The 26,840-nt window shown below is 36.4% G+C and overlaps 1 protein-coding gene across 4 annotated transcripts in view; it reads left to right on the top strand.

Moving 5' to 3' along the window:
• SLIT2 (slit guidance ligand 2) overlaps positions 1–26,840 on the top strand; it is a 368,029-nt gene that overhangs the window by 15,433 nt on the left and 325,756 nt on the right. For all 4 annotated transcript variants that reach the window (XM_023206993.2, XM_023206991.2, XM_023206992.2 and 1 more), the window contains exon 4: positions 1,384–1,455. In XM_023206993.2, the coding sequence (XP_023062761.1) occupies positions 1,384–1,455 (72 nt within the window). The remainder of the gene's footprint in view (positions 1–1,383; positions 1,456–26,840) is intronic.

Genomic DNA, 26,840 nt, shown 5'->3' with positions numbered 1-26,840 from the left:
ATGGTGCCATCATTGCTTCATGGCATTTTTTAGAATGGAAAGAAGTTCTGAAGTTTGCCTGGTCTAGCTTCTCACTTACAAACAGGATTTTTTAAAATTATATCATTTTCCAAAAAAAAAAAAAAAAAAAAAAACCACAACTCATAGCCTCTGCTTGAATACATTTTGAGATAAGGAGTTGAGAGTTTCCATTTCTTAATAGCTAGTTCTTAGAAAGATCTTCTATATAATTGAATTTCTTAGGAGTTACAACCGGGGGCCCATTTCTGCCCTCTGGAGACTAAATAGCATAATTCTGCATCTGCCCGATGACCCTTTCAATATGTCAAGATTGATATGCCCTCTTTTCCTGTCCCTTTTAATATTTACCTTTAAAATTTAAGAAATACCTCTGCTTTCCTAGTGTGGCATTACTTTCTGGACCTATATCCAGAAGCTATACTATATAATATGCCTCTATCCCTCTCGAGCTAGGCAGCTTGTAAGTCATTTGAGTGCAAAATGTTACATCAGCTCTTTATCGTTTTATTTAGATTTGGGAAAAGCAGAGAAATAGACAGTTATTTTAAATTAAATGTTAAATTGTACACTTAAAACAGATGGGATTGGGATATGACTACATCAGAGATAGTATTTGCCCACTCTTTCTTTAACAGGTGTGCATACCAAGCATCAGGGCTTAAATTGAGTTAGAGTTGGAATCACACTCTTCTTTAAAACATTTACAACATTCCAATTTACTTAGACATTTTAAAACATTACTTAAACAGATTTGACACCACTATTAGTTATACTGCTGAGCCTTAAATTCAGTTAAGGATTGGAAGCTGTGGGTTGAGGTTTGAACTCTGGGTTGGTATTCTCCTGATTTTGCCTACGGGACAAATCATGCTGACAATTTCTCATGCCTTTTTTTTTTTTTTTTCTCCCAACTAAATGAAAAGCTAAAAAAATTAAAATTTCCATCTCCCCACAATTCCTTGGCTGAGATTTTAGGCCAATTGGGACTGTGTATGGATTATTTTAGATACCATTTATTGTGGTATTTCTGCTGGATATTGAAGTCACCTACCTTAGGCGCCTAAGACTGAGTCACAAAAATCCTTTATTGTTGTGTATATTCTGGTTGACTGATGTTGCACAGGCTTTGAGTTTGGAGTTTAGACCCCAGTAATCATCATCATAGTAAGCACAATGAAAAACTGCTTTAAAGAGTCATGTAACAAAAGGTGTAACCAACTTTTGATTTGCAATGCTTGAATTCTCTTGAATGTCATTTCATTCTTTTCTGAAATACAGGATGAGGCATGACACTACCAAATCACAGTCTCATTGTTGGGTATTTTCTGTGTAACATAAGCTTTATTTTTGTTTTCTCTAAAGGCGTTTAAACAGAAATCACCTTCAGCTGTTTCCTGAGTTGCTGTTTCTTGGGACCGCGAAGCTATACAGGCTGTAAGTAGACACAAGTAGTTATTGATGCTTTGGGTAGTACCTTGTGTTGTTTTATTAAATGTATTTTGGATCTGTTTCTGTGTGCTTTCCTGGAATCTATGCATAATAGATTAATGGATTAAAAGTTTGTGTTTTTTTCTTTAGGAAATTTATGATTTGTTTTCTAGTGGTTAAGTTGTTTTATTTGGTTAGGATTTAGCGGTTTATGTATGTGATACAGTAATTGGATTATTATTATTATTTTTGGTAATGTGATGATGGCAAGATTTACCTACTTTTTAATGGAAATGTTTGATTAAGTTCTGAAGGGAGAAAATTGCTACTGTGCTTCCTCTTAAGAGGAAGCTGGCAGTGTGTTCTTGTAAAGTTGAGATTTTTAATGTTAGCTTTTTTGGTATTGTTTCTGGGCTCAAGTAGTAGTGTTTATTAGTCCGAAAATATTATTATAAGGTATTTAAAGAGGGCTGTAAATTTCCTCTTAAATGTTTCCTTTAAAGCCAGAATTTCAGCCTCTGCATTATGAATGACTGTATGGCAAGGTTTTCATATTAAATACGTCATAGACTATTAAAGGAAGTAATTCCTTAAAGGAGCATAATGTGAGTATTAGGGGGAATCACTTTTTCCTCCCTGGAATGCTTTTGCACTGACCTAATGTGTAATAGTGAAAACACATTTTTGAAAGCATTTAGAATGAGATTTTCAGCCATATGAATGACTTTGTGCAGATGGGAGATAAGCTACAAAGTTTTGGAAAAATAAATAGCAATGATTATTGAGGTACATGCATGTTGTGAAAAAACTGCTGGGATGTCTAGAGTAAATTGCTCCATTAGCCCCCACCTGGATGGTGGGAGTCCCATATGGTACTATTTGTAGAGAAAGTGAGCATATTTCCTTTTCCTGAATTTGTCTTTGTAGCCTACTAGTTCAACATAGTTATCAATTCCAGAAGTAGGAGGACTGTCCTCTCACACTCTTCACTCCCAAGAATAGCCAGGATCTTTGTTCATGTCCTCCTGAAACCTTAACAACCTTAACTTACTACGGGGAGGTATTCCCCAGCTGACAGACCAGATCTTCTCTCCAGAGTCTTTCCTGACTTTGTTCCTCTAAGGATAGTTAAAATCACCTGACATTTTTCTCTTCTTTTCTTGTGTTCCCTGCTGCTCAATTGGACCAACTTAAGTAAATTTTAAAACTCAAATAAAGAAACTTTGGAATTGCGTTTTTAACAAAAATTATCTAAGAACTATTTTTACTAAGGAAATAGGATGTAGGTTTGCCATAAAGATTATATGTATGCATATCAGTAGATAATTATATCTAAATATTTGTGCTTAGTTTCTAAAAAGGGACATAGAATTGGTTTTGATAGTATTTCACTTTCAGCTTTAGTTATTGTTGACTGAGGAGATTTTTTAAGGACGCGACTTGGATTAATTTCCCCAGTTTAAGGTGGTTTAATCCATTGCAGAATCCCTCATCAGCAAATTATATTCTGCTTGACATTTTGACCTCTTTGACAATATCACATAGCAGACTAAGAGATTTTTTTTCTATCTTTTATTGTGATTTTATAACTTTATGCAGCAGCTATATGAAAAAAGACTTGAAATCTTTAAGTGAATTAAAGAAACAGAATCCATAAACCTATGACAGCATTTCCTAATTAATTAAATGTGTGTTGGAAAATGGGGACACAGGCAGCTAGAAAATGTGTTCAGATTTTTTAATGTGTCTTTCTGGCTCAAAGGATTTGTCCTGGGGAGTAATAACAGCTAAAGCAATGTTTGTTAGGTGGAACTGGTTACGAGATGTGAATATTTCTATGTTTTAGAAGTTATATAACTTGATGGCCTAGCATTCAATATTGACCAAGTGTATCTCTTTACATGAGATTGGACATCAGATTTAGGCACTGGGTGTACATAGAAAACTAGAGGTGGAATTTTTATTTGCATCCTCAAGTCAGGAATCTTAATTTGAGTTAAGAAACAGTTGCCTCATCTGAATTAGACTTAGGTGAATTGTTAAGAGTGCTTTTTCTCTCGAGAGGATAAGTTATAAGCTGCATGTGACCACTTGTTTATGATGCTGATTATTAATTAAATTAAACAACTGCCATTGGAAGTCTTCAATAAACAAAGGAACACACACTTGTGAAGCTGACTACTGGCTAGTGTAATTATGAAAAGCAAGGGTGCAAGTTCACATTTTCTTCATATGATACAGATGCCTAGTAGCTCACCTGAAACAAATATTCCAGCAGATGGGAAAATGTGCACAAACCTATATGCACAACATCCTTTATAATGCTCATTTAAAAACATAGTTTTTTCACAAGAAGGACAAGTAACAGAACAAAGGATATGCAATTTTTGACAAATAATGGGGAAAAATGATAGGACAAGGAAAGTATTTGATAGTTGATATATATATGATTGTTTTATAAATATATATAAAAATATATATAAGTATATATGATATAAATGTTTATAGAATATATATTTTGACATTTGTATAATATATAATTAAACATAATATATAATATATGTAATATATATAATTTACATATAATATATGTAATTTACATATAACATACATTTATATAATTTATATATATAAAGCAAGCCATAGTTGCCCCTACTGTCTAATGCAGTAGAGGCATACTATATGCAGAACTCATAAAAAAACAAATTTAGGATTTACTTCCTCTGTATAGGTTGTTCCGAGATACGAATTAATATTTCAATTTCTTTATTTTCTTAGTTATTGTATATTTTATTCATACTTAACATTATGTTTTCCCAGGTATATCACTAATTTAAAAGTCTACTGTTTTAGTATATAGTTTATACACAGAAGTTTGATTTTTCACATTGTTTGCTTAGATTAAAGCTTGTTGGATATACTGGACCTTGTGTTGCTTTTCTTTGAGCTTTGGAATAAATAATCACCATTTGACTAGTGGCTGAAAATAAGATACCAGGGGAAGAAGCACACATGCTTTTCACAGACTCTAAATGCAATATAAAAGAAAAGGAGGGTATACTGTATATGAATTATGATTCGACACGCTTGGTTGCTGCTAGCGGCCAAATATGCTTTTCCTTTGCTGTCTGCTCCAATTTCTCTTTGGACGGGTTGAGAGAGCACTACATGTTCAGGTCAAGATGTTTGCTCAGAAATAGTAGTACAGTTGCAGCTGTGTTTGTTGGAGTAGGAGACTAGTTTAAATAGCATTACCATTTATCCAGTCCATTAACAGAACTCTGTAAAATAATACCAACTCTGCATAAACTACAGGACAGTGTAATAAAATTACAAGCACTTGTTGACAGATGGAAAGTGTAAGTAAAGGGAAACTAAAATAAGGGACGATAGGTTGGAGGTTAAACAAAAAAAAAAAAAAGCCAGCATGAAGTTTTCTTAACTTATAGACTCTATCTTCCCCTTTGCTCCTCCTCCAAAATCAAGGTTGCATTTTTATTGTGAACCTAAGAGGAGAGGAGATTATTTTTAAAGAAATCTGGAGCTGGTTAACTGAAGAAGAGATTGCAGGGAATTTTGAAATAGTTGATTATGATTGATTGAAATTTATGAGTACTAATACAAATCTTCCTGAAAAGTGTAATCTTAAAAGAGGCTTAGGAGTAAGTGATTCACACTTTCTGTTGAGTTTGCGACTACTAGTCTGGACTCATTAAAGAGGAATTTCATTGGTAGTACTGCGGTTAGACATTTGGTTATAAATATTTGTTTTGTGGTTTTCGGTTTATTTCTTTGAGTATATTATATTTACTGAGACGTCTAACATAAGCTTAAGTATCCAAAGCACTTTTTAGAAACTCATTTTTCACTTTTATCTGCCAAACCAAACCAAAACTAAACAAACAAACAAAAAGAACTGCATCTGTCCCAGGGACTCATTTTCTCTACTTCTTTGAATAAAAACCTTTTACTTCTGGTTCTCAAGTGCCATTCATTATTCCCCAGTGAGTTTTGGAGCGACTAAATTATCTAACATTAGGAATGGTATTTTTAAGGCCAAGAACTCTCTTTATGGCCTAGTGAATACTTACCTGAGACAAATAGATTTTGACTGCTTGATTTCATTGGCCGGGTCATAATTCATTATCTGTCAGATAGGATCTCAGATTCTCAAAATTGCTTTTGATAACTATAATAATTGGGACTTTCTTTCTTAAGAGGAAAACTTAATTTTTTATTAAGGTAATAAATTAATTTGTTCAGCCTAAAAAATATATATAATTAAGCTGTCTTTATTTTCCTTTCCATCACTGCCATAGGAGGAGCCTTAGTTTTTGTTTCTTTAATAGTTATAAGAGCAACACAAAGTTCATTGTTAAAAAGATTTAGGAAAATCAGAAAAAAATAGAAAATAGGAAGTAAAAATTATCTATTATCTCACTACGCAGATATAGCCATTACTACACTTATCAATTATTATCTTAGAATTATTTTTATGATTATGCATATAAATGCTACTTAGACGTGTATTATGAAAACTTTTTTTTTTTCTTATGTCCCCAGGGTCTAGTATAAGGCTTGACCTTTAGAAGCTCTCATTAAGTGTTTGATGTATTGAATTAAATCTCTGTTGGGTTCAGGATTTGTAACTTGAATGAGCAAATAGTAACTCTGAGACAGCATTATAAATAATGGAGAACCAAATTAAATTTAAAGGATAACTTGGTCAATTAAATGTTTGATCCCCCTAGGTTTCTCAAACATTGAAGTATTTCAGTAGATACAACACAGTCAAAATGATCCATTTTTCACCTAAGCAAAATATACCTTAATTTAATAAAATGTCGTATAAAACTAACTCCCTAGCTCTTGGATGTTGATTTAGTCTCATAGGTTTCTTGGAGTCAACCATAAAAGCAGGATACAACAGAGGAGCCCGTGTACAAATTTCTCTTGAATTAATTTCTGCCAGCTCTGATTAAAGTGTGGACTACTAGAGGTGTCAGGTGCCATAGTTTCCTGCTTCATTTTACTCTTGGCCTGTTTGGCCCCTGCCACAATAAATCCGACAGTGGTTGTGCAGGAATTGCAGGTTGCAGTTGCTACGGTTACTGTTGTTCAGCCAGACCGACATCATTACTCATCTAGCGCACTGCCATGATAGCTACCGCTGGTTTCTGTTGCTGAGACTGCCAGAGAGCTTCGTGTGCTAAGGGTGAAAGTTCTGTCGAAGGTGGCGTCTGTGTTCTAATTTGGTGTAAGGAAACACTATCTGAATTATCTACTGATACTTTGCTAAGGGGAACAGATTGACTCTGTATTAAGAGAGAGAAAACTTAGGAAAGTGTTCACTGTCAGTGATTAAAACACCAAGTCCTTCGTTACTTAGGTAACTTATTAATTACTTACTGGGCCCAAGGGACTCTGTTTTTGCCACTTAAAAAATAGAGACATACAAGGAGTATTGCATTTAAAAAGATTACCACTGTATAACCAAAACTTTATTTTCAAATAGGTAGACAACAGACTTGATATATGGATATCTGAACACAGCTCAAAATAGCCATTACCACTTGTCATGAAAGAAATAAAAGTGCAAAGCCCTGAGCAGGACGTACTTTTACTTTTATTTTTTAAATCAACATGTAATCCTGTGATTTAAATGTTCTAAATCCAATGAAGATTAAGATTATATTTGAGATTTTGCCAGATCTAGTGTTTATGGTTTTTACTTCAAAGGGATTACTGATAGACTTGTTGCTAAAGAAAGCCAACAATTGTCCAGTTTCTGCTGTTGCCAGCACACAGAGTGGGCCTTCTGAGTGTGAAATCCACAGCATAGCCTAAGAAAATCAAATGCAAGAAGGTCCCCCCCCGCCCCACTCAGCTGTACTTATTTAAACGGCTGCTTTGCTTTCACAAATGCAAATATTTCTAACCCCACCAACAAGTACTCATGGTCTGCCAACTTGAATTTGTAGAATACTGTGATCCATGCTCAGGAGGGAAACTAACAAAATATGTGGCTCCATAGAATATGTGGTATTTGTGGGCCTCAGCTGTTGCTAACATCTGACCTATACTATGTAAATTAATGCCTAGAGAGTTCATTGAGAGTGATCAAATATGTGAATTTAAGTATATCATGTTCATGTAAAAAATATATTGTATACACATCATCAGGTAATATTTTAAAGTTTGTAAATAATGAAATTGCCACTACCATCTCAAGGTTACAATTTTGGGGACTGAAATTTACATAAACATTATTTCTGGGAATAAGGGTTGATAGGGTTTTAGTTATATTTAGGTAATTTTAGTGTATTTACGTTATGTTTTAAGACACTAAATCAATTACTTTCTATCTTAAGGGAGGTTGTGTAAAATGATAGTGTTTAAATGCCTACTCAGATATTTGCAGTTCTGTTAAGTTTGGAAGTCAGTGAACAACCGAGTTGTCGAGTTTTCTTATCTGTAAAATGGGAAGGATCATACTATTTACCTTCTGGGGATAGCACAGTACAATTTAAATTCCTTATTCAAAAGAACATTGTAAATTTTCAAGAAATTATATTTATATTATTGTCATCCTTTCATTGCAAGCAAGATGGAAATAATAGTCACTCAGATGTCCTTGCAATTTGCCCTCAATCAGCAAAGTTCCTGATACTATTGCACAGCCCTCTTGCATTTATCCTTACTGTAGTAACACATAAATATGTGTAGTCATATTAATTTTCCTACTGCAGCAAATTGACATAAAATGTGCATTTGTACTGTGTTGTTTCTCTTTACTTGGCTGCAGAAGGTACATTAGGGCCAGGATATTCTTAATGAGATCTCTCCATGCTCTCCCAGTTGATGATTCATATAGTTTTAAAATTCATCTATAAAATAAATTACAGATAGAAACAAAAAGACAGTGACTCAGGAACTATTTATGTTAGTGCATATATTTAGATTGCTGTTTTAATGATGTGTTTTTCTGAATGACAAATGAAGGAAAAATACAAATGTTAGAAAATGCTGAGTAAACTCCTTCAACTATAGGTAAAGTATGCTGAAAGTTGTTCAGAAGATTTACATATGTTGCTAAGGAACATTTTCACTACTAATAAAAATTTTATTTTTTAAAAAATATAAGATTAATCTGTTAGCCTTGTAATATGTACATGTGATTTGATCTATGGAACATTGTCATCTTTATGTAAATTGCATAGGTGATTTTAAGTGCATTTTTAGACTACTAATTATGTCAAAATCCAGTAAAAATTGCAAATCTTTTAGCACTTTAAATCTAAATAATGTTACATTATGAGACAAGTTTGAACCAGAAGTCATTTTGTTTTGTTTTGTTTTTTTCCCACAATTCCAGTACTTCTCAAAGTAGCATAGATACATATGGTGTGTATCCACTCATTACACGTTACCTATAACCGAGTTAATTATAATCACTGAATTTTTTATGGAGGGTTAACCTTAAAATATTTTATAAATTTTGATATAAGAAACCTTGGGATGGAAGTTTTAAAAGGAACTGAATTTTACAGAATGAAGCAATGAAGAGTAAAAACACTGGTCCTTGACAACACCCATGGCCTAGGGTACAGAACAGAGGTGTGAAATGTTACCAAGAGAACATCTGTGTCTCTTGAAACATCCCCCAAATGAAAGTTTACAGCGAAGTATGGCAACTTGATTTAAGTGTTTTTAAAAAAAAGAGAGAGAGAAAAAAAAGTAAGTCTGGAAACAGAATGGGAAAAAATAGCTTTGCCCCATCGTGATAGGTTTCTTCTACTAGAGAAAGATTAAAGCTCGAAGTATGTGAATAGCTGAGAACAGCACAGAGAAAGGTTGATTGCTTCCCCTCCGACAGTTCCAATTGATTGAAAAAAGCCTAATTTAAAGTTCTGTTTGTTCTATGTCTTAAACCATCAGAATTCTCTTTTAGGACCCGAGGAATGCTCTGGAGGAAAAAGAATCCAAGGATAAAAAGTCATTGCAAGCCAACAATTGTTCCTAATCCTCACAAAATGCTGGAGAAATTAAATTTATTCTTTATTGCTCAAAGTGTTACCTAGGTCACTGGGCGATGGGAAAATTGGACTGGAAGTCGAGTAGGCGCAAGCTTTGTTTTGTGTCTAGATGCTTAACCTTAGACACGACAAGGCATCTTAGAGTGTTGTGGGAACTTGGTTCAGAGCATTAACACCAAGACTTTTATTACCCCGGATTTATAATAGGCTGTGCTGTCAGGAGATGAAAATGTTGTGTTTACATTTCAGTGTTAAATGATCATTTAATTAACACCTAAGGGGAAAAAAAAACTTGTGAAATTCTTAGCAGCTTTTATTGTTGGTTTCCTGGGAGGTTTTAATATCCAAGTTTCATTGAGATTTTTTTTTTGTAAGTAAAGACACAAAAGACATTATAAACTTTTTAAGGAAGACAAACAGTTTAACCTTGACCCTTTAAAAAATATTAATTTAATTTAATTTTAAATCTGGTGTTCTTATAAGTTTCTAGACTAATATATTAAAAATACATTTTGATTGGACACTACTCTTGTGTAAACAGTATATAAATATTATTGAATTTACATTATACATGTTTTAGGGTAAAACATTTGAAATTACTAATTAGTTTATCTTAAGAAGTTTAAAATGTTTAGAACACTGACTTAAACATTTTGCATCTGTTAAAGTACCATGGTAGTTACATTGTTTAAAATTTGCCTCAATGTAGGTATTCACATGCAAGCATATTCTATTGGTAAAAGTTATGACATTATTCTATTATTTTTATCATTAATTTGGATATAGCTACAACATGATGAAAGAGGTTTATACACACACACACACACACACATAATAGGGAAGAATAATGCCATTAAATATGAAAACTCAAATTCACTTAATTAGAAAAACTAAAAGATTAGACATCATAAAATGCTTTCATTCACTCTTGCTCTTTTATGAGATGGTTAACCAAAAAGGAATGGTCTTGAGGCAGAGTGATAACATTTGGAAAATGTATTGTGTACCGTCAAGAGTAGCTGCATAGTTAGTAACACTTGAAGGATACTTTTCTAAAACTATCTTTAAAGTTTACATCTTTTTTATTCTCATTTTATCTGGATATGAAGCTTTGTGTTCAAATATATGAAACTTAAAAAACATACCAGTTTATTTACATGCTGTTAAAGTAAAATCTTTCTTAATTTTTCCAGAAATGAACATGTTATTATGATGTAATTTTTTTATAAGTACACTGTTTTTATTCATACTGAAAGAGAAATGCTTATCTAGTCTTTTGTTGTTGTTGTTGTTTAAATTCAAATGCCTCAGGATAAAATCTACTCTCTGTCTTATTCATGATAAAGAAGTGCATGGAAAAATGGAATGTTGTTAAAATCTCTCAATGAAAAGCCCTGCTTTTAACTAAGGATTATACCCTCACTTAGAAAACACTACTGAGCATTATGTAGGCACTTTGTATGATGTTATATGCTCTACTTACTTCTATCAAGTTTCAACCTTTCTGCAAACTTTCCTTGTTTTTTTTTTTAACGTGCATTGATCTTTTTCTTCCCAAAGCGACTTTTCTACCCAGCCTCTTGTCACAAAAACCCAGAAATAGGAATATTGCTTTATGTTTTATCTTCTTTACATAAGGACCAACCTTTTGGTTGAGTTAGTTGCAAGACAAAAAACAAAAAAAAACAAAAACCAAACAACAACAACAACAACCAAAAAAAACATTGTCCAGAAGTATAAAAGAGTGAAAGAGGAGAGAAAGAGGAGAGTAACAAAACCTGGTTATTTAATATAATGGATAGCCAGGGTATTCTAAATGGTATAGTTTATCATACCAACTGATATTCCAAGCCAATCAGGTGATGCCAGTTGGGGTGGGGTGGGGGTGTGTGGAGGGGGAAACGAGAGGTGGGCATACTGAGTGCTCAAGAAACATACAGAGGAAGAATAAGTATTTAGGGAAATTATAGGAAATTCCATTTAACGTAGATAAATATGTTTCTTTTATACTAAGGAAGTCAATGCTGTGCATTTTACACAGAGAAAGTCAGTGTTAAAATTTCATACATTCATTTTTTGAAATCTCTGCTCGGAAACTAAAAAGGAATATTTCAGTATTTATTTTAGATAAACTCTCCAGGTTTGCCTCTTTAAAAAAAAAAATGAGAATAATTTCTAAATACAATCTGCGCTAACAAATATATTTGACAGTTTAAGTCATTGCGTGTATTGAGGTTGCGAAATAAGATATCTAGAAATACTTCTGTATTGTACTTGGCAGTGATTAGTTAAAATTAACCTCCCTTTTGTATCACTCTTTTTCACTTGGCTTTGATGACTCACCAAAATCTAGTTCTGCATTACCTCTTCAACATTGTCATGCTATCCCAGCGGATCTGCGCCATCTCAAGCAAGCAGATTTTCCATTGCTGCCTGGAAGTTCCCAGCATTATTTCTGGACTTCTTTCTTTCCTCCTTCCTCCTCATATAGGCCTCAGCTCCTCTACTAAAGCTTTCTTAATGGTTTTAGTTACCTCCACATGATCCTTCATTATAATATGGTATAGGCTATTGATTCTATGGTACATTAGAATGTGGTACAGGTGGTTGATTCAGACCACCTGGGTTTGAGTCACTGAATGTGTCATCTTGGGAATATCACTCAATTACCTGCCAAGTGCCTCAGTTTTTCCTGGTGTAAAATGAGGAATCTAGGAGTATGTTTCTTATGGAAGTGTTGTGTGGAGTAAATGATTTCCTAAATGAACTGAGTTTACTATGGTACTTGGCATATAATAAGTGGCATGTACTTTGTTTTTTGCTTCCTTTTATCATTAAAACTGTATCGCTGTTTCCTGGCTCATATAATGTGTTGTCACATACAATTCTTCAATCATAACCTGTGTATTAACTTTGCCGAGATTCCTGTCTTATATTTGTCTTTGTTTCACATGAAGCATCTAGCCTAGTACAAGTTGGCTAATAAATATCTTTTTGATGGAATAGCTGGAAATTAAGCCTGAGAAAAACACTATCAAGAGATTGAATTTGGGATGATATATGTTGAGGTGTGAAAAAACCACTGGATCAGAAGTCAAAAGGCTTTTACTAGTTATGTTCCTAGCTCTGCTAATCACTAGCTGCAGATGCTGAGCAAAGATACTGACTTTCTTTGTGAGGATCAGTTTCTTTGTTTATATATAAGTAATGTAGTAAGTCAGATAAGAGAGGGACCTTGTCCGGCGTGTTCACCATCATATTACCAGAATTTAACAGAAGGCCTCCAAGCTTCTAGGGAATGTTTGAAGCTAATTGAGGGAAAGGAAGGAGATCAAAATGTATCTAAGATGTGTTCTTTTTTTTTTTTCAAAAATTTATAGGGAACTCTTTAGAGGCCTTGGAATAATTACAATGGTGGGATTATTCATGGTAATAAACCAGGCATTAGATAATTAAGTTGTGGATAAGTGATTTGAGATTATTCTCTCTACTATTATTAGCTTACAGTTTGAATGGCTTTGCTATTACAGGTGAATTGTTTGAAGGCTTATGTTAAAAAAATGATTTTTTCTTTTTTTTTTTTTTTTTTTTGAGACGGAGTTTCGCTCTTGTTGCCCAGGCTGGAGTGCAGTGGTCTGATCTCAGCTAACTCTAACCTCCGCCTCCCTGGTTCAAGCAATTCTCCTGCCTAAACCTCCTGACTAGCTGGGATTACAGGCATGCGCCACCACGCCCAGCTAATTTTTGTGTTTTTGGTACAGACGGGGTTTCACCGTATTGGTCCGGCTGGCCTCAAACTCCCGACCTCAGGTGATCTGCCCGCCTTGGCCTACCAAAGTGCTGGGATTACAGGCATGAGCCATTGCACCTGGTCGGTTAAAAAAAATGATTAAAGGAGATTTGATGTTTATGTCTTATTAAGTGGTGACCTTGATACTTGATAATCTCTCAATATGAGGTAAGTGGTGTACAATTGAGGTAGTTTTAATAAACACCTGTCTCTCAAACATCGCTAATGGTAGCATGAAAAAGTAAGTTAAAAATTAAACAGGGCAATTCAAGAGAATATAATGGATTTGGTTAATAAAGGTTTATATGTTCATATTTGTGTTATAATCTTTTTTGTAATAGGTTTGAAGCAGGGACCATCATTTTCTGTAATTCTCCCTAGGAAATACATTGTGCACCCTGGACAATTAATTTTCCTGGCCTTTTGAGGAAAACAAAATGTGTGGAACCTGAATACCCTGAAGGCAAAGGAATCTGGAGTCTGTTTCTAAGAGGAGAGCTTCTCTCTGAGTTGGTGTGGGTTTTCTTTCCCTCTCTTGAAGGGGAATGAATTCCACACCTAATGAATAGTTTCAAGGAAAGTTGTTAATCAGGTACTCCAAGTGACCACCCTGGATTCTTCTTTTATTACACAGGAACGTGAGGGAATGAGAAAGCAACATGGTTACGTTTGATAAAAGGAAATACCCTTTCTCCTCTCCCCACCCACTACACCATCCCTTGAAATTTAGATGATGTGGGAAACTATTGCAGCAAATAATGTGTTTGAAAAGCAAAGTTGTATGAACAAGAATAATGCTTGTAGCTACAATAATTATGTTAAAAAATCACAAGGTATATCCATCATCATATTTCAGAGCAAGAGTTTTCACCTAACGAGGTTGGAAAAGAATTTTTCCTTAGTTCTTGTCAATCTCCCAGGGAATCACTGTTGTTACCAACATGCGGGAATCACTGTTGTTACCAACATTATATTTTGTTATTTTCTGATTCATCAGATATCATTCTGTTGCTGTAAAATGGGAAACTCCATCAAAATCAGATGAAGAACTTCAAGTAAATGTGGCAGAGGGGTAATAATGAACTACAAATATAATTGAATTTTATTCAGATGGACAAATGTTATTCTTTAATCCTTTCCTATTTAGAAGCCATACTCTAATTTAAAAAGAGAAAAGTGGTTTAAAACAACAACATTAGAGTCCAGATATTTCTCTGTTTTCTAAATTAAGCTACCTGGGTTGAAGAACACTATTCAAGTGTGAGTAAACATGTTTTGATAAAAAGTTTTGTTGTTTCCAAAGAATTATTATACCCCCAATCATCAGTGTGATATCTGTTACCAGATACTCACTTTGGGTGTTCTTTTAAAATAATATGATTCAGTTTTAGGTTTTTAAAACTATAGTTGTTATCCCCAATTCTCAAGACTGTGTAATACCTTTTATTTATTACTAGACTAATTTTATATTATATTTCAAAGAGGTGATACTTACAGTGTGTTCTCCAGTGATTCAAGAGAAAAGTGTTCTGTGGTCAAATGTGTTGGGAAATAATGAAAGTCATATCACCTCTGGTGGCTACAGTGTACACTTGTGTGTTAATCTGAAAGGCATACTACAATAAATTAATCTGTTTAACCTTTTAAAATCTGTTTTTCAAAGTTGTTTAACTATACAGGCTCCTCTTCTTTCTTAACTATTCCTACTTATGCTTGTTAATCCAGAGAGCAAAACCAGTCTTTAGCTTTTCCAAAGAATAGTTACTTTTTATTACTTCTGATTGAAATTTTATTAAAGACCATTGAGGACATATGGGGTTGACATATATTATTATTATTTTGTACCAACGTTGTCACTCGTAAGACTTGTAATAGTGCGTTGGCTTATAAATCTATTATTTTCAATCCATCTTTGAAGGTGAACTTGGCATTCTGTTGTAGCCTTGAAAAAATAGAAGAACTTAGAATATTTTATAACAATTTCTTTAACTTAGCACCACTATCGGCTTTCTGTATTTGTGTGTGTGTTACAAAACCATTCAACTACTATTTTAAGGACTTTAAATTTTATAGCTTAACTCTCTCTCTCTCTTCCCTGCCTCAGCCAATTGAAGCACCAGAAGTCCTTTGTGGAACACCTGCTGTGCACAGCATTCTTTAGCAACACAATGAGGTGTGCATCATCTAAGCTGGTGTGAACTTGCAGGAGTCTTTCTCACTCTATAGAGAGGGTGTTGGAGCCAAAAGCTTTTTATGTACAATTTGGAGATGATTGGTGGACTTTGAAGTCATTGCAAAGCTAATTTGTTCAGTATTTTTGCCAAGACCAATCTTCCCAGTATTAGAAGACAAAATAACTTAGATATGAGAGTTTAGACACAGAAATGAGAAGAAATGGAAGAAATGATTATAAATCTCCAAAGGCAACTTTTAAAAATACACCTGACGGATGCCTCTCACCAGGACACTTAATATTAATCATTACTGAAAATTACCGTCCCATCTCTTAGTTCCCCCCAGTACATTGCTTTGGGGCCACCGATTTTTATTTGTAGTTAATATTGAGAGAAAAGATACAAAAGAAAACGGAAACATAAAATTAGAGTATGACGCAATCAAAACTATTTCAAAGCTTGATACTAAATAAACTTAATATAAATAATTTACTTCAAATTATACCCAGTATTTGCATACACATTTAATCTTCAGCTTTCACTGTGCCTAAAGATCTATTTTTAATTAGTTTAGGCTCCCTCTTCTTAAAGAAGCAGAATACCCAAACCCTCCCGTTCCCCTTCCCCAATCTATTCTTCTCCTTTGGTTTCTATACTGTGTCTGTATCATAGTATGTATTTTACTTATGTTATTGTCTGTCACTTCCAATTAATGTGGAAGCCTTGTGAACGTGGACAGTAACAGTAGATGTACAAGAAATACAGGTTGAGTGAGTGAATGAGGGCCTCGCAACAACCTGCCAGAATTTGAATCCTAGCTCCAGTGTTTCCTAGGTGGGCAACTTGTTGCCATTCAGAGAGTGCCACCACCCTGCCTGGAGAGTGAGACCCCTTTCCTTATGTTGCTGTTCAGTACCAAATGATGGATGTCTTCCCGTATGCAGATGTTTTCACTTACTTTTTAACATAATGAATCCACAAACCTCTAGCCTAGGGACTTAAAAATGTGCTGCTTTGGTTAAGTCTAACATATTATAGAAACTGCTAGTCCTTATATTGTCATTATTAACTTACTAACCAAATCCCTTCCATAGTTTATACATTCTGTGAGGGTTTGGACATACATATGCAGCTCCCTTCACCATGAGGCAGTATTCACATGCTCCGGGTGCTCAAATATTCATAGGTTGAAGGAAAAGTGTAGGGAGAACAAAGGAACCACGGAATCATCCTTCATGGTGAATAAGCAAGAGACAGCATTTGAAGCATTATTTTTTTAATATCTTTGCATATGTTCTTTCTTGATAGTGTTTAAGTTTACAAAGAATAGCCATCAGTAAACTTGTTCAGTCAGTATATCTAAGCACGTATGCATAGGTGACTTTTTGTACCAATTTCTTCACGGTAATATATTAATTCTGTTTATGAAATCCTGAAGAAAGGGCTGTCCTACAGCACCTTTTATATTAGTTGTCAGTTCTTTCCCAATATTTTTACTCATTTATGTGTGTGAGAGATTTTGTTTTGCTTAATTTGTAAATAAAACAATATTACTACAAAATTACTACAAAGTTGAAATTGCTCATGTAGTAGGAAACAACTGAGGCAGATGGTTTAGTCTCATCAGTTTGTGTCTTTACATAAGTTGCTAAGGGGACAGCTTGCATCATTCAGTGTGCCTCCACAGTTCTTTGCCATTCTACAGCTTGTACTTCTGACATTTTTATTAGGCTTTTGTGTTTGGTCACTGTATTACATCCAGCAATTTATTCCTTTCCACTTAAATTGTCTTCCCTGTACAAGGGGTGGAGAAGAATTCACAGTGTCTGCACATAAAAGGCCATTATCTTATCTTAGCAACTCCAGCCATTCACTCCTCTGTGAATCACGACAGCTCAGCTAGGAAATACAGAACTGTATCGTAAGAGGGCAAGATCCTGGGAATGAGACAGTGATGAGGCCTATGACATTGGAAGGTGGTGAGTTCATCATCTGCAACAAAGATTAACAACGCTTTGCTGAGCCTGACCTGATAGGCCATTTAGTGGAAAGACCAAAGCTTGCATCCAGGAAGTGTGCTCTGCCTATGATCTTGATTTACCTGTAGCTTGTAAAGACTACTCAGTGATCTCATTGTTATTTTTCTTGCCCCAAATCAGAACACCTCCTTTATCAGAAAACTGAGATTAGCACACTGACACTGATACTTCATATGTATGGCAGCAGGCAGGCTGTAGAGCAAATACATAGAGACTTTTGCACTTTACTCTTCTATTTTTATTTTTTTCTGAGACAGGGTCTTGCTCTGTTATCCAGGGAGTGCCGTGGTGTGATCTCAGCTCACTGCAACCTCTGCCTCCTGACTCAAGTGGTCCTCCTGCCTAAACCTCCTAAGTAATTGGAGCTACAGGCACACATCACCACGCCCAGCTAATTTTTGTATTTCTTGTAGAAATGGTGTTTCATCATATTGCCCAGGCAGGTCTCAAACTCCTGGGCTCAAGCAATCTACCTGCCTCGGCCTCCAGAAGTGCTGGGATTACAAGCATGAGCCACCATGCCCAACCTGCGTTACTGCTAATACAGTCTTCATTCCACAAAGAGAAATATTTTCTGACTGGAGGAAGTGGCGATGCTAAGGATGGAGTCAGTTGTGTAGCTCTCATGAAATGAGAACATGATCCAGAGGCTCTTCCAAGTGCCTTATGTATATTAATAGTGCTTCATTTGATTTTCAATAATATGAAGGAGAACCAAATTACGAATGAGAAAACTGAGACCCAAAGAGGTGATGCAATGCCCACATGGCAGGCTGGCATTTGAGTACAGCACAGTGTTCTTTACCATGTATATTAACTGTTCTGGGGACAAGAGGGTCTTTCCATTAAATAAAAACACTATATAATGCATAATCCTCATGGTAATCTCTTTTAAATCCTCACCTCACTTTATGCATTATTAATTGTGCATAGGTCCTTACAGGTAGCTTGTTATCCTCTCTCCCCCACCCTTGTTCCATCCTTTTCCAGACTTGAAGTTTAATGTCACCCTTGGCTCCTTTTCTCTCCCTTAGCTCCACTTTCAACTTCTGTCAGTTCTACCTCCACAGTTGGTTCGTCCACCTTCTCCTTTCCCTCTCAGTAACTTACTTCCTAACTGTACTTCCTGCTGCAGTATTTCTTCGTCTGTACAGTCCTCTGCCTAATAGCCAGAAGTGTCCTCCTAAAGTACAGCTAGGAAGCCGGGCACGGTGGCTCACGCCTGAAATCCCAGCACTTTAGGAGGCCGAGGTGGGCGAATCACCTGAAGTCAGGAGTTCGAGACCAGCCTGACCAACATGGTGAAACTCTGTCTCTACTAAAAATACAAAAAATTAGACGGGCGTGGTGGTATGTGCCTGTAGCCCCAGCTATTCAGGAGGCTGAGGTGGGAGATTCGTTTGAACCTGGGAGACGAAGGGTGCAGTGAGCTGAGATCGTACCATTGCACTCCAGCATGGGCAACAGAGTGAGACTTCATCTCTAAATAAATAAATATAGCTAGGATCATGTCCCTTGCACAGTCAAAGATCATTTTGTATACAGGAACAGCAGTTCAGATTTAATAAAATGTTTTTCCATGCATTACACTCAAAGGTACTCTGATAAATATGTATCACCATCTCAATTTTATAGATGAAATAACTGAAGCCTAAAGTGGTTAACCCATTTACTAGGCCACCTTTCTAGGGCTACTAAATAATAGAGCCATTATTTTCCTGTAAACTTACCCAGTTGCTGTCATCTGAACTCCTACGCTGGCCTTCAAGTGGTCTCAAGCTATTGTTCTTATTTCCTGGTGTTTTCTCACTGTACCATGGACTTGAGGAGGGACTCAAGGAAGCTAGCTACTCTTGAGCCTATGGACATACCTCTGATATTTCTTCTACCTTCTTCAACAGTAAACGTATATTCACTGCCCAAAAACTAGATCCTACCTCCTCTGCTCTACTGACCTACCTGATTGAACCCAAGAAACTGTGACTCCATTTATGAAATCAACGCCTCAGGCAAACAATGCTCTCCATTAGGAAGCCTCTCACAGCGGAGAGCCTAGCAGAGACTGTCCCTCTTCCCTGGAGCGTTTCTTCCTGCTCCTTCACTGCCTGACAACACCTCCCGTCCCCTTTTGTGTTAACAGGCTGTCTTATACATCTCAAAGGAATGTTCTAACAGGGTTCGTATTTATTTATCGCATTATCACCTTAGGTCTTGGTCCTTAGTTGGAACTTGTTTGTTGACGGGAAAAACTGTACATAATAAACTCAAATGTATCCTTCCCTTCCCCTGTGAAGCTTGTTAGGAGGGTTTAATCTGAGCCTACTCCCTCTGTAGTTGTGCCTAGAAGCATCTCTCCATTGTCTCCATACTTTTATGTAACAATGGTGATATATCATATGAGTATATCCCTGTCTCTCTCCTTCTAGAATTCAAGTTCCTGGTGGCAAATTCTAAGTATTTTTCATCTTTATGCTTCCCACAGTACTTAATATAGGGCTAATAAGCACATAGGAGAGGCTGGATAAATACTTGCTAAATAAATTCAATAAGGTCTTTTTTAGAAAACAATATTCTTTTTTTGAAAAAAACTGTGTGTTGATGTTTAAGTTTTATAAAGACTTTTCATTCTTTTCCTCCAAGTCAAGTTTCTATTATTGAAACAGAAAACTTGCTTCTGAAATGAAACAAAATTTTAGTAACATTGTATCTGATTTTTAAACAGCCCATGTAGTTGGAAATAACAGAGTGTGTCTATGTGTGCAAATTGATAAGTCGATAGAATTTCCAGGTAAACAATCGTGGCTGTTATTGTATGCCATCACATTTATTATGGAAATGTATTATTGTAATTTATCTGGGAATTTAAAAAAATGGCGTGTGAGTCAGCATGCTGCGGTACAGAGCCAAGTTTTTGTGGGCAAACAGGGTCAGATGCTGATCTTAGCTTCAGCAGTGTGGTGTGTGGGCCTGGGTTCCTCACCTGTGGAGGGATGCTCTTTACCTCATTGGCTTGTTGTGAAGATTGAATGAGTCTGTGAGGTCAGTGAAGTGCTTACACTTAGTAAATTCTCAATAGATATTCGCTGTGATGTTTTTTATTAGAAATACTGACACATTATGAGTTCATGTGCTCTACATGTGTGCATAAAAATGAGGAAATTTCCCTTTAATTTCTGAAATGCTGGGTGATGATCTATACTCAGGATAATTTTTCTAGTAAATCAGCTTATTGGGGCTGCCTGTGGATAAAGCCCTTCACTTTTAAGGTATTCCCTTTAATTTAGCAATTAGCCATAAAACATTGAAGTATACAAAATAAATGGCTATGGTTAATGGATTGCCTGCAAATAAATGACACCCTTCCAAATCTGGCTTCAATAATAAAGGAATTCATCATTTTACAAAAATAAGTTCAGAGCAGGTCAAGCCATAGCTTTTACTTTCTCCTTCTTCATTTCTCCAGCCTCACTGTCTGTGTCCAAAGGCTTTGCTCGTGGTGTCGAAACAGCCATCAGTGTGCCTTGTGCTTCCTGGTTCGTAATCAGTGAGAGAGAGAAGGGAAGAAGGGAGGGCAAAAAAGAGCATAGGAGATATCTCCCCTCAAGATGGACTTCAAGTCTCTTTTTTCAATCGAATTGAACCAACTTCGGTGAAGTTGCCAAAGAAAGGGCACGCGTTCATTGGTTTAAACTAGTTGAGATACGTCGCTAGACTTTTGCATGGCTGTGTAAGTGAGTCAGGTCAGGACTTTAATAGCACAGAGAAAGGTGGGGCAGGGAGTGCTGATGGATGTGGGGAGGTAAACAACAACGTCCATACTCTCCCATTAAAAACTTAAATTTTAATGTTTCATCTGATTTTTACCACAGGAATTTGGATCAGTTTCTGTTACAGCATTTTTAATTTTTGTGAATAAAATGGAACCTCTTGAAATTTGGTTTCTTTGTGACTCATTTCCTCATAGAGGGATAATAAAACCCACATTTCCAGTTTTGAGATGACTGTAAAAAAAATCTGTGTCTGACCCACTGCCAGCAAGCCCAGCTTGCTTTTTGAGTAGTTACTATTGTTGTTGCCATTGTTATTTTCTTGGTCAGGATGTCTTAATTTTATTTTGTCTCATCTAGACTCCAGTTTTCTATTTCCAGATTGTTATGTTATGAATCCACATGGGTGCCTTATCATTTCATCCAGGAAAAAAACCCACAAAGGGGTTTTTTTTTTTAACATTTTATAAATTATATGCTCATACAATCTCATAGAGTTCTCACAGAAACCCTGTGGTGTAGATAGTATTTGTGCAGTTTTAGAGATCTCTTTATCTGCCTCCTTTAAACTATGAGCTTCATGAGGACAGATTTTGTTTTGTTCTCTGTTGTATCCTTAGTATTCAAAATAGTGTATTGCACAAGGTAGACTGGCAGATGCTCAATCAGTGTTTTCTGAAGAAAGGGAGAGAGGGGAGGAGGGAGGAGCCTTTTGTGACCTACAGAGGTTAGAGGATGTTCCCAGTTTGTGACATTCTAGTTAAGATATAAACCCACATTTGTAGTGGGCCTCTAAGACCTGTATACCCTGCCTCTCTACAGCTTCATCTTGCTTTCTTCACTCTCCTGTCTCTCTTTGTGCTCCAGCTGCACAGGCATATGCAGTTCGTAAGATATGCCTCCCTCTGCACCTCCATAGGGTCTTTACACATGCAGAATCTTTAGCCTGTGGAACTGCTTGCTCTACCTGCTCATCTCCCAGTTGCCTCCCTCCACCTGGCCATTCTCCCATATCCCTGGTTTACTCTGTTTAGATCCTTCATATTCCAGCTTGAACATCACTTTTCTGGGAAACCTTACCTAATCCCCCAGGTTAAATCACATTCCCTTTATGCATCCCCACAGCGTAAGGATACTTTCCTCAACTGTTTTTAAATACAGTCAGCCCTTTGTGTCTGTGGGTTCCCCATCAGTGGATTCAATCAACAGCAGATCAAAAATATTTGAAAAAATGAAAAAGAAATGAAAAATAACCTTAAAAAATACAAACAAAAAACTATACAGTATAACAATTTACATAGCATGTACATTACATTAGTTACTGTAAGTAGTTTAGAGATGATTTAAAGTCTACGGGAGGATGTGTTAGGTTCTATTCAAATACTAAGCCACATAAGGGACTTTGGCATTCTTAGAGTTTGGAATCCCTATAGCCTAGAGCATGGGGTCCTGGAACCACTGCCCCATGGATACCAAGGAATGACTATATGTGTGTATTTGTGTGATTACTTATGAATACTCTTCCTTCACTAGAGCTTGAAAATGGGTAGGTTTTCACTTACCATTGTTTTGCCAATGCCTGGCGTATGGTGGTTGCTTGGTAAATATGTGTTGAATAAATGCCAGAAAATTTTGTTTTGTTAGCCTATTTTCATGTTTTTTTTTTTAATGATTACACTCATGATTTGCAGAAGAAAGGTTAGCATTTGTATTAATATCTTATTTTTTTCCTGTATCAGTTTTCATAATAACCTACATATATCAGAAAATCATAAAGTCTGCAGGGACAGCTTCTGTGTCCCTAGCTTAAATTCTTATGCCATTTCCTTCTTTTAGGGCTAAGCTTAAAATTTGTCTTCACTGACCATTGCTCAGTCAAGACTGGATTGGATGTCCCTCCCAATCCAGGGGTGGCCCAGCGTCCTGTTAATGTGGTCACCAGCCAACTATTTTTTTTCATCTGGCTCTCCACTGAGCTTAAAAGCAGAGACTGGATTTAGTCTGGTATGTTTGCCCATTGCCCAGCACAACGCCTGGCATAGTAGACACCAGGTACCCAGTACCACAGAGATACTTTTCCAAATGAATGAATTAGTAAATGCATGTCTTGCACTTGTGTGATATTACTCAGATATCTAAATCATTCCTGGAAAAGCATTCAGTAATTAGTTGTAATGTAATTCAGTGCATTCAGTATGGTATGCACATTCTTCAAGGATTGTCCAAGTTAATCTGCTTTTTAGTGATCTTTTTACTGGGGTGCAGACCGCACACTACATACAAGTGTTTGGCTGAGGAGGAGGAGAATGGGGCCTGAAATCCAGCATGCACTCTGACCATTATGGTATGTCTACCCCTAAGAAACCTCCTATAATTTTTTTTTTTTATAGCAATGCTATGTATAAGAGCATGGTCCTAAGTGTAGGAAGAAAATGTTAAGAATTTTCTATTTAAGTTCTATTCACATTTTCTCTCAACTTTGAAATATCTCTATTTTTAAAAAATGTATCGTATATTGGTACAATAATACTAATCTATACAAACAGAAGTAAGTTATAAATGGTGAAGGCATATGTTCAGAAGTTTTGCTGATACAGTAATATGTGATGAAAACAGTTATAGAGAACTTTGATTTAATCTCTAAGCCCAGTGCCATGGTAGTTTCCAAAAATAATATGCAGCTTTCTTTTGATGTTATTTTGAGATGCCTGAAGAAGGGGATGAATGATCTTAGGGTAGAGACATCCCAGAGGTCCTGTGCACCTCTGTGTGTGTGTGTGCATGTGTGTGCATCAGTGAGTCCTGTGTGCATTGGGTCTTCCTGCGTATGTGCTGAAGAGGAGAATGGATGGACTATGGCTGGAATATGGCTGAGATTTGTCTTCAGGTTTGGTGCAAATCCATCCCAATGAAGTCCATTTTAGGGAAAGCAGATACACTAATTTCAAGATTCATTAGCCAATTCTCCTTTCAAATGAGTAGTTTATGATGAATTCTCTTTTCCCCATTCATTGACATGCTCTCAATTGTAGGTATAAAACAACCTCTTCATTTTTTCTCTGCCTCTGGGATAGAAATAATGAATTGTAGGTCTGTAATAAAACAAACACGTTTTATGTCAGAACATCTTGATTATAATCGTTCCAGCCATTTAGTCAATGTGTGACTATTTAGGAAAACTAATCATTCTGAGCTTTAGTATTTTCTTCTGTAAAATGAAAGTAATATTAATTAATTCATAGATTTGTTTTTTTTTTTTGAGGCGGAGTCTTGCTCTGTCGCCTGGACTGGAGTGCAGTGGCTGGATCTCAGCTCACTGCAAGCTCCGCCTCCCGGGTTTACGCCATTCTCCTGCCTCAGCCTCCCGAGTAGCTGAGACTACAGGCGCCCGCCACCTCTCCCAGCTAGTTTTTGTATTTTTATTAGAGACGGGGTTTCACCGTGTTAGCCAGGATGGTCTCGATCTCCTGACCTCGTGATCCGCCCGTCTCGGCCTCCCAAAGTGCTGGGATTACAGGCTTGAGCCACCGGGCCCGGCCAATTCATAGATTTGTTACAGCTACTTGGGAGGCTGAGGTGACAGGATCGCTTGAGAACAGGAGTTAGAGAGTAGCTTCCTGGGTGATATAGTGAGACCTGCCTCAAAATAAAAAAGAGAAGAAGAAGAACAAGAAGAAGGGGAAGGAGAAGAAGGGAGAAGAAGGAAGACAAAGAAGAAGAGGAATAAGAAGAAGAAAGAGGAGGAGGAGGAGGAGAAGGGAAGGGGAGGGGGAGGGGAGGAGGAGGAAGAGGAAGAGGGAAGGAGGAGGGGGAGGAGGAGAAACACTCTGGCATAGTACTAGGTAGACAGTGTTTATGGAAATTTTTTAGTTTTGAGCTTTATAAATCTTTTTTATTAGCAATGATAAAATCACAGCTGTTTATGTGCTGTCTGATGTGATGGTTACTTTAAAACACATATGTTATGTGTCTGTATCAAACTCATTACAATAAGATTATCTGGTTAGGGATTAGCTAATGTATTTGTCTGTTTTTTGAAGAGTGACAGCTTCCTAGCTTTTTCTTTTTTCTTTATTTTTTTGGTCTACTTGAAGCGGCCGTATTTATTATTTGATTGAGTAATGATACAGTGATTATGTATTATATGACCGAGTAATGAAACAATGATAAAGACTCCACCCCATGCTCTGAGTAATTTTGCATCATGTGGGTGCCACAGGACCCTAGAGCAAAAATCTATTCTGAATGGGCTATCTGTGAAGGCAACAGAAACTTCTCTTTAAGTGGATTTCTATAGTTTCCAAAGGCATGGGGCGGGGGGAGGTCTGTATAGAAAGAGGGAAAAAAAAGTCTGTATAGAAAGGATGACTTAGTTGACATGCTTAAAAGGTGTGCTCATTGACTGGGAAAAAGTTCAAATGTTTGCAGTATTAGGTTAAGGAAGGAAAGTCCATTCAAGCTGTTTTAAAGACTCTGACTTTATTTGATAGACAGGGGTGATCTGATTAAGATCATGCCCTGGGAAGATTACGACTATGAGTTGAAGGAAACAGACTGGAAGCCTAGAGATCAGTTACAAAAATAATACCATGGTCCAAAGTCACAATTCAGGATGAAACTGTTAGGAAAAGAGGAAGGACATTTAAAAAGATATTAGCAATGAAATAGCTGTTGTATATTGTATGGTGGGTTTGGGTGAAACTAGACTAAAATTTTTAACAAAACCTGTATAAACAGCAAAGAGAGCTGGTTCCCTCAGTGTTTTGTTTGAGGTACTAGTGATTATCAAGTGAAGTTCTTAATGCATAGTAATGTGAACTCGAATCATGAATGGAAGGGCCATTACTATTTTTTCAGGGTTTAGAATCAATTTTTAGCTTTCTTCCTGAAACCATTTCCCATCTTCTACTATTTGAAGAACTAGAGGCATAGATGTATTAATGTGGCCTTTATTTTTCATGTGAGAATAAGAAGGATAATACACTTCCCGTGCTGGAAACTATCGTAGAAACTTAGGTGAAGAGACAGGTGTCAGAGATGTTATGTGACTTACCCAAGATCGCCTGGCCCGTGGAGGGGGAGCCTTCACTGTGGCTCAGGGCTTCCTGAGCGAAGGTCCTCGCAAGACTCCATGCTGCCTGGTATTTACCTGGTCCAGGGACACCAATCCTTTTTTCTTTCTTTTTTCTACCATTTCATAGTGTTTGCATTTGTCAATATTTATAGACACCTACCTGAAATTCACAGAACTGTATATGATGCTTCTCATTTTTGTTTGTTTTCTGTCTTTAAAAAGTACCCACATATTGTCTGGGTGTGGTGGCTCATGCCAGCAGTCTGGGAGGCTGAGACAGGTAGATCACTTGAGGCCAGGAGTTTGAGACTAGCCTGGTCAACATGATGAAACCCTGTCTCTACTAAAATTGCAAACATTAGCTGGGCATGGTGGCACATGCTTATAATCCCAGCTACATCAGGAGGCTGAGACACAAGAATTGCTTAAACCCAGGAGAAAGAGGTTGCAATGAGCCAAGGAAATTCACATTTTGTCTGACACTTTTATGAGTAGTTATATATGGTCTTTT

The sequence above is a fragment of the Piliocolobus tephrosceles genome, chromosome 3 (genome assembly GCF_002776525.5).
Source record: "Piliocolobus tephrosceles isolate RC106 chromosome 3, ASM277652v3, whole genome shotgun sequence".
In the NCBI taxonomy this organism is placed as follows: domain Eukaryota; kingdom Metazoa; phylum Chordata; class Mammalia; order Primates; family Cercopithecidae; genus Piliocolobus; species Piliocolobus tephrosceles.
The sequence above is the reverse complement of the archived record's forward strand: the minus strand, read 5'-3'. Positions and strand labels throughout refer to the sequence as shown.